Below are 17,450 nucleotides of genomic sequence, written 5' to 3'. Positions count from 1 at the left end.
GTCTGTTTGCCTTCATCCTATATAGAGAGAGAAGAGTTTTGTGGGGCCCGCTGTTAAGATGCTATGTTTATCTGTGCATCTGTGTCCTTCTTCCTTCAGACTAAATATTGTTATCCAGCTCTAAGCACACACATTCCTTGTGGCTGGATTGGAGCGAGCGCTGGAGCCAGGAGCACAATTATTATATTCTCATACGCAGGTTCTTCATATTTAGAACGTCTGGGGACATTCCTATCTCATTCTATCTCCTTCATTTCCTCCATGGAGCCCCTCAACCCAGATACCTGATATTGTTCATCTATCTGCAAACATTTACCTTGCACTCTCTCCTTGTTTGCCCACCTATCTTATTTCACTGTCACTTTTTTTTTTTGCAGCTCTCCGGCTGCACGGATATTGTTCAGCATGGTATGAGGCTACATTTTTTTCAGATGCACTTTTTTTTTTTTTAAATCCGTGCCAAGAAAAGCAGAGGTATCGCCCACAGGGGCCAACTGACCCCTGATCTGGTAAACACTGGGAGCAGTATTCAAAAGTCTGACTTTGAGCTGAATGTTTAGAGGTAAAGTAGAGGGCATTGTGTGAGGCCAAATTCCATTCCACCCAAACCTGGAAATCACAAGCTATCAACACAGGCCACCGTAGTTTTTCTAAACTATGGCCCCAATAATGACCTCTCCTAGTAGTCCTCCTGGTAAGTAGGGTTCAGTTGTTGAGTGAAGGATTCACTCGAACGTTTGCTTTATGACCAAGTTGGAGTGGATACATTTAGTCATTCTGGACATCTTGTAGATAGCCACAATTCATACCAACATGTGTCATCAAAAATGGTTATGATATCCTTATCAAGCTGGAAACACACATACTAAAGAAGACCAGCAAACATTCAGTTTTGTGACCAACAATCCACAATCCAGCATCAAGCTACAGCAGTTATTCTTCTTGTATGGCAGCCCTGAGGGAAGTGCTTTAGGTTCATATGAATATATGTCTCTAGCCATGTGACCACGCAAGGTCTACAAGAAAGAGCAGGCAGGATTGTGTTGTCTCCCATTTTCCATGTTCTCAGGAGTCTTTTTATTTCCCCAAAAAGTTGACCTTTCCTTACATAATGTTAAGAACCATCACATCACACTTACCAATGTCTTTTTTTTCTCTCTTTAGTTTCACCCACTGTCTCTTTGCAATGCCAGTGATGACGACCCGCCAAAGCCTGAATTCATTTCCATTGTGAAACTGGAGAGCCCAGAACGTTCCCCCCAACCATGTCTATCCCTGGCGAGCAAGGTAAAGTAGTATCTAATATATAACAGCATAGATAAATGAATGCTTAGTAAGTCTGGATGTTTAAAGATGTTCTCTTTGGCAAAAAAACATATCAAAGGGGTTCAGATGATAACTCTACCTGTCACAAGAGCTCCATGCACTGCTACTTTTAGCTAATTTTCAATAATGCTTAATTACATGCTGTGTGATAGACTGTGCTAAGAATAAGGCCCATTCACAGCTACTTATCAATTTCTCTGAACTGGAGCAAGTTCAGAGAAGAGCTACCAGGATGGTGAGCAGACTGCAAACTATGTCCTATGAGGAACGGTTAAAGGATCTGGGAATGTTTAGCTTGCAAAAAAGAAGGCTAAGAGGAGACTTAATAGCTGTCTACAAATATCTGAAGGGATGTAGCGGGATCATCCTTATTCTCATTTGCACATGGAAAGACTAGAAGCAATGGAATGAAACTGAATGAGAGAAGATACAGATTAGATAATAGAAAAAACTTTTTGACAATGAGGGTGATCAAGAGGTGGTGAGCTCTCAATGGAAGTCTTCATACAGAGGCTGGACAGACATCTGTCTGAGAAGGTTTAGTGAATCCTACATTGAGCCGGGGTTGGACACGATGACCCAGGAGGTCCCTTCCAACTCTTAACGTTCTATGATCCCACATATTCTGTCCATAGAAAATACTTCTATGGATGGGAGGAAAGTATAAAGTTAATTCATTCTATGCTCACATGGGCCCTTACATCAGGATTTGGTAAAAGCCATATATCTAAGATGCTTTCCTAGCTACCAGTGACAGGGACAAGCCACAATCAGAAATCACAGATCACGCTCATCTCCTGGGGCTCCAGCAAGCATGAACTTTTTTGTCCACTGTATCAAATGCTTATGGGACAGCCTGAACGAAAAGCAAATTGTTCTCCATTATTTTAGGAACTATAGTATGTAGCGCCACTAATAAAACCACCCTGAGGAATTGGTAGCAGAGTCCTGGGTAATGACAATGGAGTAAGTAGCTCTGTGTCTCTGGGTGCTTTTCTCATCCTGCTTTTGATCAAACAGCTGGCCACTGACCTCTGACCGTGCACCTGAAGCGGAGGAATGCAGAGGGGGTAGTAGTAGTTAAAAACCATCTGTTATTCCCTGTCATCTGTCTATGTACTGTATTACCGGATGCTACCCACAGATGGAAATTTAGGTTAGGTACCGCACCTGATAATGAATCGATTGCACTTTGCTAGTAAATTCCTCCATTATTATGCCTGGAACGTAGAATAGTTTAACCTGAAAAAAATCCTTTGGCGCTGGACTTTATTAATATTTTAAAAAGATGGGGTACTCTTCCAAAATACTTAATTTCCTTATTGGTCTATCCCTTGTTTACCTGTGCATGTATTCAGGATGCCTTCTGCCATGTAAAGAATAATCATTTGTCTTAAGGAGAACATAGACTTTAAATATTTGATTGTAAGGTAGTTCTGGTGGCATGGCTGGCAGTCTGGTGGGTGAACATGTGGCACCAGTCTATAGATATGGGTCTCTTGTTTTACACCAATGTCTCACATCTGAAATCAGTTCTGTAAAGGGCATCAATATATAACCATCATCCTGACATTTAGATTTTGTGATGCAAAGGACTAAAAACATCCAACTAGTATAGGACCAAATCAGTTGATCAAGGCCAGTAGCAGTCATAATCTGACCTACTATTTTTAAGGTTGAGGAGTTTTTCTGATCTTTAATGTTGATGATCACATAAGATCAGTGGGGTCATCAATACCAGATCAATCGGGTCTGAATCCTGTCCAAGACACGATCTTCTGATTGAAGGTGCTGCTGTGCACTGGATATAGCTCTGTACATTGTGCAGTACATGTGAGTAGTGCTGCAAGCTTCCCCCTGTACAGGTAAATAGGAGGGAACATGCAGTACCACTCACAGCCAGTACACAGTGTATGGCGCCTGCCACTCCTGGCACACCACCGCACCTTCAGTCTGGCGAATGGTCGGGTTACTGGGATGACCTATCCTATGAGTGGGTCATCATTACAGTTCTAGAAAAAAACCTTTTACACAAGTTCAGTAGAAGTCCACTTTGGAAGGCCCCTCTACAATGGAGGAGGCAGATAGGGGCAGCAATAGTTTTACCCAAGCCATATTTTCATGCCTAATAATGTAGACAATATGGTGAGTGAGCTAATATTTATTTATTTTTTTAATTCACCTGGAGCAAATTCCATAGTAGTGTAAAGAACTAGTTCCCCAAACCTGGATGTCCTGCGTGGTCAACAACAATGGCGCAGCTCACAATGTGTGCATTCAGTGTGCTCACATATTTAGTGCTTAGGGAAAGAAATGATGTGTATGGGGATTTCTGCAAGGTAATATAATAGCACATGGTGCAGGCTTAGTCAAGGTTCCCCAGCAGATTTCCTTTTAGAATATGATACCTAAAAGTGTGCCGCTCCGCTCTGACTCCTCGCCCTCCTTTCTCCCCGATCCCTTTGTTTCCCTTTGTACTGTGGTATCTGCCCTCCAGTAATCTCATAGCTCTTATTTCAGGTTCGCCTCGCAGGGGAGAGGGGTTCCCGAGCTATAATCTTCGATATTACTGATGATCAGGGAGCCGAGCACCAGGTAATTCAAGCCGTGCTGCTTTGTGAAATCTGTACACCAACTTTCTGTATCTCTGGGCTATTTCAAAGTGTTCAGTACATGTAAAGCAGATATGCAGCCCACTCCCTTCTTTATTAAGGCTCAGTTCCCAGCATCCATTTGCCCCTTTGATCTAATCATTTCTATCCTACTGGTGTTTTAGTTGCTTGCAACTTATAATTATTTATTGCTTGCTGAAGTCCACTCTAAACGCACTGATCTGCAGTGTAAAGCATGGTGGAAGGAGTCAGAACCCCTAGTAAGGCAGAAATTAGGATTAAAGAAGGCCTCGTCAAAAGTGACCAATTTTTGCTCTTATTGTATTCCCCTTGCTTCCCTGAGTATTCCTGATTTTGTTGTTTTTCAATCCAGCATACGGTTCCTAAAATATGTGGCTTTCAGTCTTCTCTGGACACGTGTCTTTAGGATGCACTGCATTATTACACTGTGAGCAACACCCCCTTGATAACGGCCATAAAAATGAGCACTAAATAAAAAGGCCAAGATCTCTGGATCATTGGCTCTAGAAAAACAGTTTACTCAAGGAAACAGCGAGAATAAAATAAAGGAAAAAATTGGCTACTTTTGACATAGTGACAAGTCCCCTTTAAGGGAATCTGTCAGCAGATTTTTGATACCTCATCTGAGAGCAGCCTGATGTAGATAAAGAGAAGCTGAATCCAGCGATGTATCACTTAGTTTACTGGGTGCAGCCTTTCTGACACAATCAGAGATTTTAGCTTTTGAATGAAGCAGAGCTGAGGAAGCTAACCCCGCACACACCACAGGTAACCCCGCACACACCACAGCTAACCCCGCCCACACCAGGCTCTCCATGTATAAAGCCCATAGACAGTGAGGTGCTTATCACTAGGGGAGGGCGCGTTGCTGGGCTAATGTAGCCCCAGCATGTGATCAAGTGCTAACCATGCATGTGACAGCTGCAGTCAATCACTTTTCTCAGCAGTGATGTATGCATGTACAGAATAAGACAGTTAAAGGGATTGTCCGAGCTTGAACTACAAGTCTGCAGTCATTGTAAGTGATTGCAGACTTGTTAATCCTCCACTGTGTGCACAGCACGCTGTGAGGATTCGCAGATGGTGGTTGTGTGACCGCAGGTGTGTGATTTGCATACATGCGGTCACCTGCCGACTAGATGGGCGCAGCATAGCTCGCTGCAAGTGCATTGAGCAGTGACGGGCATAAAGTGACTGCAGACTTGTAGCCTAAGGCCGGACAACCCCTTTATGATCAGCCATTGCCTGGCCTGCAGCGGTAACATGCATGTACAGTAGATAGGACTGTCAGAGACCACTAGAGTTGATGGGTTTGAACAGGAGAGTATAATTTTAGCAACTCAGCCATTTTTTATAGAAACTGGACAATTTCTTGAATAGGTATCCTTCAACAAAATGAAATAAATCGTTGCATGTAGAAATGTCCTTACAGGATTGGTTTTCTCATTACTTAGTTACAACAGCCAGGGGAGCTGAATACTCCCGTGGTACTAGTACGAGGCCTGGATGCAGAACGGCTGATGACCCTGGTGCACAATAACACTGAAGCTTTTGTGAAGATTGAGGTTCAGCAGCCAGTCAAGCTGGTGAGGCTGGGTGATTACTGTATTACTATGAGGGATGAGGGTATGTGGAATTTGTTAGAAGTTGGCCTACAGAAAGGTGCCCAAAACTTGTAAACCATTTCCATTCTTACAGTTTGTCCATGACATCTGGATTCTGGGCACAGTGGTTGGAACAGTGGCCATCATTGTGATATACTCTGTGATTCGGCTTCGTTGCAAGCAATCTCCGGCACAGGTAATGGGTTTCTGGGCAATTAAAGGCATATACAGAAGAAAGTTGCACATAATATGGGATTGTAAACTTTTGCTAATTTTTCTGCATCCCAATCTCCTCGTAATTCACCACATTCTCCAATATCAGATTTAAAGGGACTCTGTCAGCACAGAATGACTGTTCAAACCAAGTACAGGCGCTCAGTGCCTCATGGCGGGACCAATCATTTACATGCACCTTCCCACCTGCTTGTTTTCCCGCTATCTCCTCCCTTCTTTCACCCTATGAAGCCAGAGCTGTCAATCAAATAAGGAGATGGTGGAGATGGAGGGAAAACAAGTAGGCAGGAAGGTATATGTAAATGATTGGCCCCACCATGATGCACCGAGCTTCTGTACTTGGTTTGAACAGTCATTCCCTTTAACATAGTAACATAGTTTTTAAGGTTGAAGGAAGACTAAGTCCATCTAGTTCAACCCATAGCCTAACATGTTGATCCAGAGGAAGGCAAAAAAAAACCATGTGGCAAACACTAAGCTCCACATTGGGGAAAAAAATTCCTTCCTGACTTTAAGGGCAGTTTTGTAAAGGGCTGGAATTGATTTCTCCTATTACATGACAGCCGTTGACTTTAGGTAAAAGTAGGGTTTGTCTAAAGACCTTCATCTACAGATGAAATAATATAAGGATGAAAGGCAAACAATCAATTTTACGTGGTATCTATGGCTTTTCTTCCAGGATACTGTACAGCAACAGACTGCGCTGGCCATAAGTCGCCTCGGCACGAGAAAATATCAGTCTCGCATAGCAAGAGATCATCGTAGGAGTTCACATGGCTGTCATGTAGAAACTGGCAGCACCAGCAGCTCTGTACCGGTGTGCGCCATATGTCTGGATGAGTTTTCGGATGGGCAGGTAATCATTGTGAAACATTTCTTGAACTGGTGACTTTTTGGAATATGATGTCACACATACTGCAATGTCCTCTTCTGTTTTTCCCTACTACTGCATGCCTAACAATGGTATGGCTACTTATAGCCAAGAGAGTATATAGTGCAAGAGCCAATGGACTTATTTTATCTTTTATGGCAAGTAACACTTCTGATGCCAGTTAAAACAAACATTAGGTTAAATATGTGCACTATCCCTACAAATATAATGGAAATTACTTGTACATTACAAAAATGTTGGTATAATAACGGTGTTTCTCTAAAAAAAATTTTTTTGTAGGATTTACGGATTTTACCTTGTAGCCATGAGTACCATCTGAATTGTGTGGATATTTGGCTGAGGGACAATCACACCTGTCCCCTCTGCATGTTTGACATCTTAGGTAAGGGAACACGTTGCTGGGGGATGGCTGGCTTAAAAAAACAATAAAACTTTGCAGTTAACTGTGTGCAAAACAATAAGCCTAAGGGCTCGTGCAGACGACCATATTTTCGGTCCAAGTGTGATGCGACAAAACATCAGATCGCCCTCGGACCAATGTTATTCTATGGGGCCGTGCACAAATCCGATATTTTCCCTGGACAAAGTCTATCCGAGGAAAAAAAATCACAGCATGCACAATTTGCATACGATATTCGGATCGCACTCAGCCATGCAAGTCCATGAGTCCGAGGAAAAAATCGGGCTGCACTCATATGACATTCAAGTGTGGTCTGATTTTCATGGACTGACAGTTTGGAGAGGATAGAAAAAAAAGGTTTCCATCTTCTCAACCAAGAAAATCGGATTACACACTGATCAGGGCGTGATTAGTATAATCGGACTGAGCATTTATTTTGCTTTATTTTATTTTACAGCAGAACCAAGCGCTACTTCCCGTCCTGCACCAATAAGACCTGCTTCACATCCGCAGTTATGGAGACGATATCCAGGAACGGCTCACTTTCAGTATCCTGCACATCCTCACACGACTCCGTTAATATATCCTCCGCTGAACAATACTATATATTTGTCCCGCTCCCCATATACTCTTGGTACTGGACTTCAGTGGGAAGCAGCAGTGCCCCATTCTCACCGGCGTACACCAGAAGGACCCAGAGAAGTGGGAATTTCTCCACTCTGCCAAGTGTCCAGTGGATATTTACCCGATGACCCGGGCAGTGATAGCAGCTCAGGTCCTTGTAATGGCTCCTCCAGTGAGAATTGTACAGATGTCAGTCTACGTTGCCTACAAGGATCCTCCTCCTCTTCTTCTTGCCACAGCTCTCAGAGCAACCCAGGAGATTCACCACCTCCAGCACTTGCCTCTATTCTTCTACCTCAAAATGATCTACCAGGATTTAACACTGTTGTGCCTGCTGAAAGTTCCTATGCCAGCCATGTTCACTACCACCAACACAGACATCACCACTACAGACGGCAACAAACCAATTCATCTCACCCCCACAGACCCAAACGGAGACCTAGGCCCTCTAGGAGTGAGGCAAGGACAGATCTTGGGAGTCATAGGGAGCACAGGTCCGGTAATGGCCATAGTGGGGAATCTAGATCTCTTTTGACTCGAAAAGAGCCAAGGACTCAGTCATCTAGGCACTACCTTGATTCAAGGACCAGCAGGGAAGCTGTGAGACACAGAGAGTCCTCACCGCAATCTCCATCACCAGCACATGAGCCAAATAACCCCGAAGCCCCAATGTCTTCTAGGGGGCATAAGAGTGAACCTTCAAGTAGAAGTAATCGGAAGAAAAGATCATCTGCACAGGTGCATCTCCCCCCATATAGCACCCGCCATACAAGCCAGGTTGTTCAGCACTGTGAAACAATCCATCCACTCTGGACAGATGCAGCCAGACTCCCGCATACAAAAGTGAACACACACCGGGAAAACACAGCAATGATGCACTTGTATCACCCTCCGCATCACTCTAATCACAGCCAAGGTACGTCACATGGAGTACGGGAACCTCGTAAACTGGAAGCTCGTGCAAGCCTCCATTCTGTTGTCTTATCACTTCCATTCTTGCTTTGTAACTTCAAATTTGTATTGATGCCATGTTGTTGAGCAGTAAAGGGCATACTCAATTTCAAGGGTCAACAACTGATTGGCTTGTATCTGCGGACATGCTTTTGCAGTAAATTATCTAAAATAGTGACCTGACAGCCACATGGATGGTCCCGTAGTTAACCAGTGGGTTCAGCTCAGTAGCTCGATGTTGACAGTAACCCATTCACATCTCCGTCCCCAGATTTCCCAGTCTAAACTGCATATATTGTTAAACAGATCTCTTACACCTGATGAAAATCCATGTCACTGGCCTCGTAACTGAGAGTAAAATGAGCATAGTATGAGTAGGGCTAGAGCTGAAATAAAATGCAAATTTTAGCGTTAAGCAGGAAAACTCTAAAAAGACTTGGAAAAAACTTTCAAAGGAAGTATACCAGCCTCATTGGGTCTTAGAGTCAGTTTAATAGTGCGCACAGTTTATATTGAGAAATCTGGTGCTTTATTTTCTTTTAAGACCTCAATACATATTAGAGCAATGTTGGCAGAACCCATAGATTTTTTGGCCGGACTGGCCAACCATCTTATGTATATGGAGGCATCCTGATTCTCCAATGACAAATAATATCAGGGAAAAGAAGGATCAGGCTTGTTGAATTTTAACGCCCAATAATTTGATTCTTAGGGGAGATAAGCCCCCAGCATAGATGTCAGGCAGCAGCTTACTCCGATCTTGACAGTAGAAACACAAGCACAATTGTCCGAGTAGGAATGTATGTGTATGGGAGACGGGAGGAAGAACTGTCAGCCAAATTATGGTGTGTTAGACATTCACACAAGATAATGGAGAATCAGAACATATAAATTATCACCAGTGTAAACTAAAAAATGATATCAATAAGCTGGACAATACTCTCCATGTGTCGGGATTTATCTACTAATTTTTCTATATATATTTTTTTCTCTAGGTGTTGGTACAGAAGAGATTGAAGCTGTATGTGAACACGCAGTGTAAAACATCAGGCATTACAACTATTTGGCAGGACCCACCAGTACAGGCTCCAGTGATGGGGACTCACAGTCCCCAGCAGGCTGCCTCCATATTTAAGCTTCCAGATTTTCCCTTAGCCTCCGAGGTCATTTTCCACCCGTTTCATCTCCATCGTGTCTGTGCAGCTGCTGACTGAGCGGAGAACATCTGTGCATGTGAGTTTACACTTCCTTTTCTTAAGCCTGATGAGAAATCTCTCAAACATGTCACAGTGTTTTCTAAGTATATTCATTTCGTGCCAAGAACCAAGACAGTTTAGCTGATCCAAAAAGCATGTCAATGGGGAGAATGAAAAACACATGGTCCTTAAAAGAAACATGGGGACTAATGGATACAGGGCTCCTTATAGATTTTTCGATTTAGTGATTGAAAGTTGGCAGATTTGAGCAGCCACCAAGCAATAGATGCAGCTCTCGGCTGGGCGACTTCTTTTTCGGAAATGTTTAGTACAGAAGCGGGTGATGTGTAATGATTTAACCCAACACAGGCTCATTACACTGTTGGGGCTGCACTAGTTGTGAGGGAAATCACACACACTTCACAGTGAACTTATGGAGGCTTGAGTTTCAACACAACCGCCAATCTGATCCAACTGAGCCCCCATACCTGCTAAATGACGATTCAGCTGGTAGCCACCTCGGCCATTTCTCCCATGCACAGGAGCGCTAGTTCGATTGAGTACTCCTGTGTTTTCTATGAAAGAACCACCGCCAGACAAGTCTGGTGGCGTTTTTTTCTCTGGGACAACAAATGAAGAGGCAATTAAAAATCAGACATGCCGGATTGATATCTTCCCCAACAATAAACTATCCTGGGCTCCAATAGACATTGGCTGATATCGGCAGGTTAGTCTAATGTGTATGGAGGCATTAAGGGAGAAAGGACGGACAAATCAGCATCATGCTTTTGTGATAAAACAGGAAATAGATTTCAAACTAGCTTAGACAGCTAAGGTCAGATTCACATTTCTGTAAGAGGTTCGGTTTCCATCTTTTTTTGTACGAAAAGATAGCGCACCATTATTTTTCCTGATAAAAAATGCAAAGGACTCCATTATGAATCAACAGGGCCTGTCAGGATAGCGACATGATCTGATACTCTGTCCGTCATAGAAATAGAAAACCGGTGATCTAGATGTTTGCAGGAGTTAATTACTATGTGCCCTGATGGAGCAAAAAGCAGCCAATATCAAAGAAAATTAATAACGGGCAAGAATTGCATTGTTATGTTCTGCTACCAGAGCTAAGGAAAGAGAGGAGATCTGTCCCTACGATAGAACTCAGCTGAATCCCTACGATGTAACAGGGAACCTGATCCTGCGATCAGACCTGCTAAAGTCCTAAGCTAGTCTGTACGAAGACCTATAGATGTGGGGGAGGAATCCCTACAAGTACTAAGGACTGGGAGGAATATGGGACACCTCCTAACAGAAATAGTAGCAGACAGACGAACAAACAAAATATATAGAACATAGAGGTCAGTAGACCAAGCAAACTAACAGAGCAAGACACAGAGCACAGGCTAGCTAGAAAGTAGATATACAATGAAGTCCAGCAAAGCCAGAAGGGCGGAGCAGGATTAAATAGGCCAACAAGGTCATGTGACCAGCAAAGGAAAAAAAACCTAACAGCAAGGTTCTAACATGCATGACACTGGACATCCTATAAAAACTGCAAGGAGTAGTGACATCTGGCAGCATTAAATATATACAGTACAGACCAAAAGTTTGGACACACCGTCTCATTTAAAGATTTTTCTGTATTTTCATGACTTTGAAAATTGTGCATTCACACTGAAGGCATCAAAACTATGAATTAACACATGTGGAATTATATACTTAACAAAAAAGTGTGAAACAACTGAAAATATGTCTTATATTCTAGGTTCTTCAAAGTAGCCACCTTTTGCTTTGATGACTGCTTTGCACACTCTTGGCATTCTCTTGATGAGCTTCAAGAGGTAGTCACCGGAAATGGTCTTCACTTCACAGGTGTGCCCTGTCAGGTTTAATAAGTGGGATTTCTTGCCTTATAAATGGGGTTGGGACAATCAGTTGTGTTGTGCAGAAGTCAGGTGGATACACAGCTGATAGTCCTACTGAATAGACTGTTAGAATTTGTATTATGGCAAGAAAAAAGCTGTTAAGTAAAGAAAAACGAGTGGCCATCATTATTTTAAGAAATGAAGGTCAGTCAGTCCGAAAAATTGGGCAAACTTTAAATGTGTCCCCAAGTTCAGTTGCAAAAACCATCAAGCGCTACAAGGAACCTGGCTCACGTGAGGACCGCCCCAGGAAAGGAAGACCAAGAGTCACCTCTGCTTCTGAGGACAAGTTTATCCGAGTCACCAGCCTCAGAAGTCGCAGGTTAACAGCAGCTCAGATTAGAGACCAGGTCAATGCCACACATAGTTCTAGCAGCAGACTCATCTCTACAACAACTGTTAAGAGGAGACTTTGTGCAGCAGGCCTTCATGGTAAAATAGCTGCTAGGAAACCACTGCTAAGGACAGGCAACAAGCAGAAGAGACTTGTTTGGGCTAAAGAACACAAGGAATGGACATTAGACCAGTGGAAATCTGTGCTTTGGTCTGATGAGTCCAAATTTGAGATGTTTGGTTCCAACCACCGTGTCTTTGTGCGACGCAGAAAAGGTGAACGGATGGACTCTACATGCCTGGTTCCCACCGTGAAGCATGGAGGAGGAGGTGTGATGGTGTGGGGGTGCTTTGCTGGTGACACTGTTGGGGATTTATTCAAAATTGAAGGCATACTGAACCAGCATGGCTACCACAGCATCTTGCAGCGGCATGCTATTCCATCCGGTTTGCGTTTAGTTGGACCATCATTTATTTTTCAACAGGACAATGACCCCAAACACCTCCAGGCTGTGTAAGGGCTATTTGACCAAGAAGGAGAGTGATGGCGTGCTACGCCAGATGACCTGGCCTCCACAGTCACCAGACCTGAACCCAATTGAGATGGTTTGGGGTGAGCTGGACCGCAGAGTGAAGACAAAAGGGCCAACAAGTGCTAAGCATCTCTGGGAACTCCTTCAAGATTGTTGGAAGACAATTTCCAGTGACTACCTCTTGAAGCTCATCAAGAGAATGCCAAGAGTGTGCAAAGCAGTCATCAAAGCAAAAGGTGGCTACTTTGAAGAACCTAGAATATAAGACATATTTTCAGTTGGTTCACACTTTTTTGTTAAGTATATAATTTCACATGTGTTAATTCATAGTTTTGATGCCTTCAGTGTGAATGTACAATTTTCATAGTCATGAAAATACAGAAAAATCTTTAAATGAGAAGGTGTGTCCAAACTTTTGGTCTGTACTGTATATGTTGTTATCCTGCTTTATAAACTGATAATACATGGCATTGCTTTCAAGACTGGGGGGGGGGGCCTTTTTTCCTCCAAAAAGGAGAAAATGTATATATATTTTTTACAAAATAGCGCCACTAATGTCCAGTGGCTCTATCTGGTATTGCAGCTTAGTACTATTCATTGGAATTTTTAATGCCTATTTTTTATAATCCCAGTTTTCCTTTTCTAGAGTTAAATGTGATAAGACCTTCAGGGCTCTGTCTTACCCTAGAAGAGTGCCGGATGCATCTCCTCACAGACCACTTCTGCCACTTTTAAAACGTTGATCCACAAGCACCAGTCTTCACACAGAATCGATCAGTGAGGAAAGCCTAACCAGGATTGCTCTGTGACTGCACTTGTGAGCCTGAATGGGAGCCCATCCTTCTTGGAGACATCCAGTGCATTGCGTGGATGCTTTTTCTCCAGGACTGAACCATTCCATTGGGAATAGAATGTCAGAACGTGCGGCCAATGGCCTAATCGCCAATGCAATATATACTGTATTTTATCAAATTCACTGGACACAAGGTGTTAAAAATGATTTTAATTTGCACTTAATGATTCACTTTTTTTAACTATGGACTGAAAACCGGTTTTGGCCTTAAACCATTACTGAAATCTAATCTGTGATATGGCAGCTGTTGTGTTCGTAGTCTGGGATTCCAGATATTGGGTACCTATTTGGGTAAATTTACCACAAATGACATTTCTCAGGTACTCTCGGTGAATCCCAGCTATACATGTCAAGACTTAGAAACTTCTTATGTTAAATTCTACTATCTGTGCCTCATGTCCCAAAAGAACTGATTGTAAGCTCTTGTGCCTCTTTTATGCCTTGTACAAATTGTATAAAAAATATGGATTGTATATTTGTAAAAGTTTTATATTTATGAGACAGATTGTGGTTCTTTGAAGAACTAATGAAGCTAATTTTCCTATGGATTTATGTCGTATTTGTCATTTGTTATCATGCAGATAATGCAAAAAAAATTTGGTAAAGAGTAAAACACTGCGCCCCAAAGTAGAAAAAAAAAATGTTAACCATGGTTATCAATCCAAATTTTACTTTTAATTTTTATTACTATTGCAACTTGATAAGGTAACATGGACACCACCACCAATAGTTTATTTTTTTTTCTTTTACTGCTGTCCTTTTAAATTAACCTTTAAAATACTCACGTTGAGTATTTGGTGAATTTTTTACCTAAATATTTGTAAGCCAAAACCAGAAGTGGGTGATAAATACAGAAGTGGTGACGTCTTTCTATTATACTTTTCCTCTGTCTTGTTCCACTCCTGGTTTGGGCTTATAAATACTAAGGTACAAAACTGACCAAATACTGAATGTATGCACACAGCCTCAAACTACTTGGACACAGCATAAGACCCAGTGGGGAAATTCTTAGACTGGTATTTCCCAGACCAGTGGAAGTGGTATGAAGGGAAACCATTGAACCAGCTACAGGGTCATGGGTAGCCAAAGTTGATTAATACACAGGAGGAGTGACAACTAGCCGCTATGGTTTAATCACATAAAATAACTACTGCAGCATAAGTTGCTGAAAAGTTAATGAGTACACACAGAGCATCCAAGCTTGCAACATACAGACTAGTCAGAGTGCCAGTGGAGACCGGTCTACCACCAAAAACACACTTAAAAGGGAATTCTCAAGTTTAAACGTTTACCTCTATCTGTTGGATAGGAGATAACTTTCCAATCGCTGGGGCCCCAGTGATCCCAAGAACTGGTGATCTGTGGAGCACAGTGTGGATAGAGTGGTGGATCATGTGCACTGCCGTTCCATTCACCGTCAATAGGAGCATCGGAGATGCTTGAGTGCAGCTCTTTGTTCTTCTTCAGCACTCCCATTAGAATGGATGGAGCAGAAGTGCGCATGATCAGCCTTCGCTCCATTCACTCGGGGCTCTTCAGAACAGTTCACAGGATTACAGGGGGCCCCAGCGGTCACATACCCGGTAATCGGAAAGCTATCGCAAAGGGAAAATGACCGATCAAGTTGTTGACTTGACCACCAAATTAATCCAATTGTGAATCTGTGGGATGTTCTGCAAAACCAAGTAACCATGTAGGAGCCTCACAACATAAAGGATCGGTTGCTAAAGTCTTGGGTCCAGACAGCACAGGACATCTTCAGTGGCTGTGTGGTTCTCATGCCTAAAGAGGGTCAGAGCTGTTTTGGCAGCACAAGCGGAAGCTACACATTTCTAATGTTATTGCTGATGGGTCAATATAATATATACATTATATGATGGGTAATTTTAGATAAAATACATATGACTGAGCTTTATATAAATGTATATTTTTTTCTTTTCAATATACACTGCTCAAAAAAATAAAGGGAACACTTAAACAACAGAATATAACTCCAAGTATATCAAACTTCTGTGAAATCAAACTGTCCACTTAGGAAGCAACACTGATTGACAATTAATTTCACATGCTGTTGTGCAAATGGAATAGACAATAGATGGAAATTATTGGCAATTATCAAAACACCCTCAATAAAGGAGTGGTTCTGCAGGTGGGGACCACAGACCACATCTCAGTACCAATGCTTTCTGGCTGATGTTTTGGTCACTTGTGAATGTTGGTTGTGCTTTCACACTCGTGGTAGCATAAGATGGACTCTACAACCCACAGAAGTTGCTCAGGTTGTGCAGCTCATCCAGTATGGCACATCAATGCAAGCTGTGGCAAGAAGGTTTGCTGTGTCTGTCAGCGTAGTGTCCAGAGGCTGTAGGCGCTACCAGGAGACAGGCCAGTACACCAGGAGACGTGGAGGGGGCCGTAGGAGGGCAACAACCCAGCAGCAGGACCGCTACCTCCGCCTTTGTGCAAGGAGGAACAGGAAGAGCACTGCCAGAGCCCTGCAAAATGACCTCCAGCAGGCCACAAATGTGCATGTGTCTGCACAAACGGTTAGAAACCGACTCCATGAGGCTAGTATGAGGGCCCGACGTCCACAGATGGGGGTTGTGCTCACAGCCCAACACCGTGCAGGATGCTTGGCATTTGCCAGAGAACACCAGGATTGTCAAAGTTGCCACTGGCGTCCTGTGCTCTTCACAGATGAAAGCTGGTTCACACTGAGCACATGTGACAGACGTGACAGAGTCTGGAGACGCCGTGGAGAGCGGTCTTCTGCCTGCAACATCCTTCAGCATGACTGGTTTGGCAGTGGGTCAGTGATGGGGTGGGGTGGCATTTCTTTGGAGAGCCGCACTGCCCTCCTTGTGCTTGCCAGAGGTAGCCTGACTGCTATTAGGTACCGAGATGAGATCCTCAGACCCCTTGTGAGACCATATGCTGGTGCAGTTGGCACTGGGTTCCTCCAAATGCAGGACAATGCCAGACCTCATGTGGCTGGAGTGTGTCAGCAGTTCCTGCAAGATGAAGGCAGGCATTGAAGCTATGGACTGGCCCGCCCGTTCCCCAGACCTGAATCCGATTGAGCACATCTGGGACATCATGTCTCGCTCCATTGCACCACAGACTGTCCTGGAGTTGGCGGATGCTTTAGTCCAGGTCTGGGAGGAGATCCCACAGGAGACCATCCGCAACCTCATCAGGAGCATGCCCAGGCATTGTAGGGAGGTCATACAGGCACGTGGAGGCCACACACAATACTGAGCCTCATTTTGACTTGTTTTAAGGACATTACATCAAAGTTGGATCAGCCTGTAGTGTGTTTTTCCACTTTAATTTTGGGGGTAACTCCAAATCCAGGCCTCCATTGGTTATTAAATTTGATTTCCATTGATAATTTTTGTGTGATTTTGTTGTCGGCACATTCAACTTTGTACAGAACAAAGTATTCAATGAGAATATTTCATTCATTCAGATCTAGGATGTGTTATTTGAGTGTTCCCTTTATTTTTTTGAGCAGTGTATATACACACATGAACAAAATTGTTGGTATCCTTGTGTTAAAGTAAGAAAAATAGTTGCATGAGACGCACATCAATTCATATCAAAATATCAGCAACTAACGCAGCAAGTCCAGTTCGGTGTGTCAGAGTCACACTCTCTAAATCCACATATAAATTGAAACACCCAACAAATGTATTCTTAAATAGAAATGCAAAAAATACAGTCCGGCAAAAATATATACAAAAAGTAGTTCACTTTTGGTACATACTGCTACCTTAGATGGACATGCTATATATCCACACCAGAAACTCCTACATTCTCAGACGCTGCAAGGAGGAACGAAACGCCTGCACACATTTCGGGGTAAACTCCCCTTTTTCAAGCTTGAAGAATATATATTCATGCTGGACTGTATCTTTTTTATTTTAAATTATAAAAATATTTCTAT

The 17,450-nt window shown here is 43.0% G+C and overlaps 1 protein-coding gene across 2 annotated transcripts in view; it reads left to right on the top strand.

Moving 5' to 3' along the window:
* The window catches only part of RNF43 (ring finger protein 43), a 61,507-nt gene extending 47,455 nt beyond the window's left edge, over positions 1-14,052 (top strand). The window contains exons 2-10 of one of the 2 annotated variants that reach the window (XM_073667574.1): positions 1,165-1,287; positions 3,847-3,921; positions 5,414-5,545; positions 5,658-5,759; positions 6,477-6,653; positions 6,969-7,071; positions 7,547-8,629; positions 9,660-9,897; positions 13,298-14,052. In XM_073667574.1, the coding sequence (XP_073523675.1) occupies positions 1,165-1,287; positions 3,847-3,921; positions 5,414-5,545; positions 5,658-5,759; positions 6,477-6,653; positions 6,969-7,071; positions 7,547-8,629; positions 9,660-9,706 (1,842 nt within the window). In that variant the 3' untranslated portion in view covers positions 9,707-9,897; positions 13,298-14,052. Of the gene's footprint in view, positions 1-1,164; positions 1,288-3,846; positions 3,922-5,413; positions 5,546-5,657; positions 5,760-6,476; positions 6,654-6,968; positions 7,072-7,546; positions 8,630-9,659; positions 9,898-13,283 lie in introns of both variants that reach the window. The other variant, XM_073667576.1, reaches the window with a different exon arrangement.
* The last annotated feature ends 3,398 nt before the right edge of the window (positions 14,053-17,450 follow it).

This window comes from Phyllobates terribilis, unplaced genomic scaffold, assembly GCF_046119375.1.
Source record: "Phyllobates terribilis strain yellow unplaced genomic scaffold, ASM4611937v1 Scaffold_2__4_contigs__length_985480577, whole genome shotgun sequence".
Classification (NCBI taxonomy): Eukaryota; Metazoa; Chordata; class Amphibia; order Anura; family Dendrobatidae; genus Phyllobates; species Phyllobates terribilis.
The sequence above is the reverse complement of the archived record's forward strand: the minus strand, read 5'-3'. Positions and strand labels throughout refer to the sequence as shown.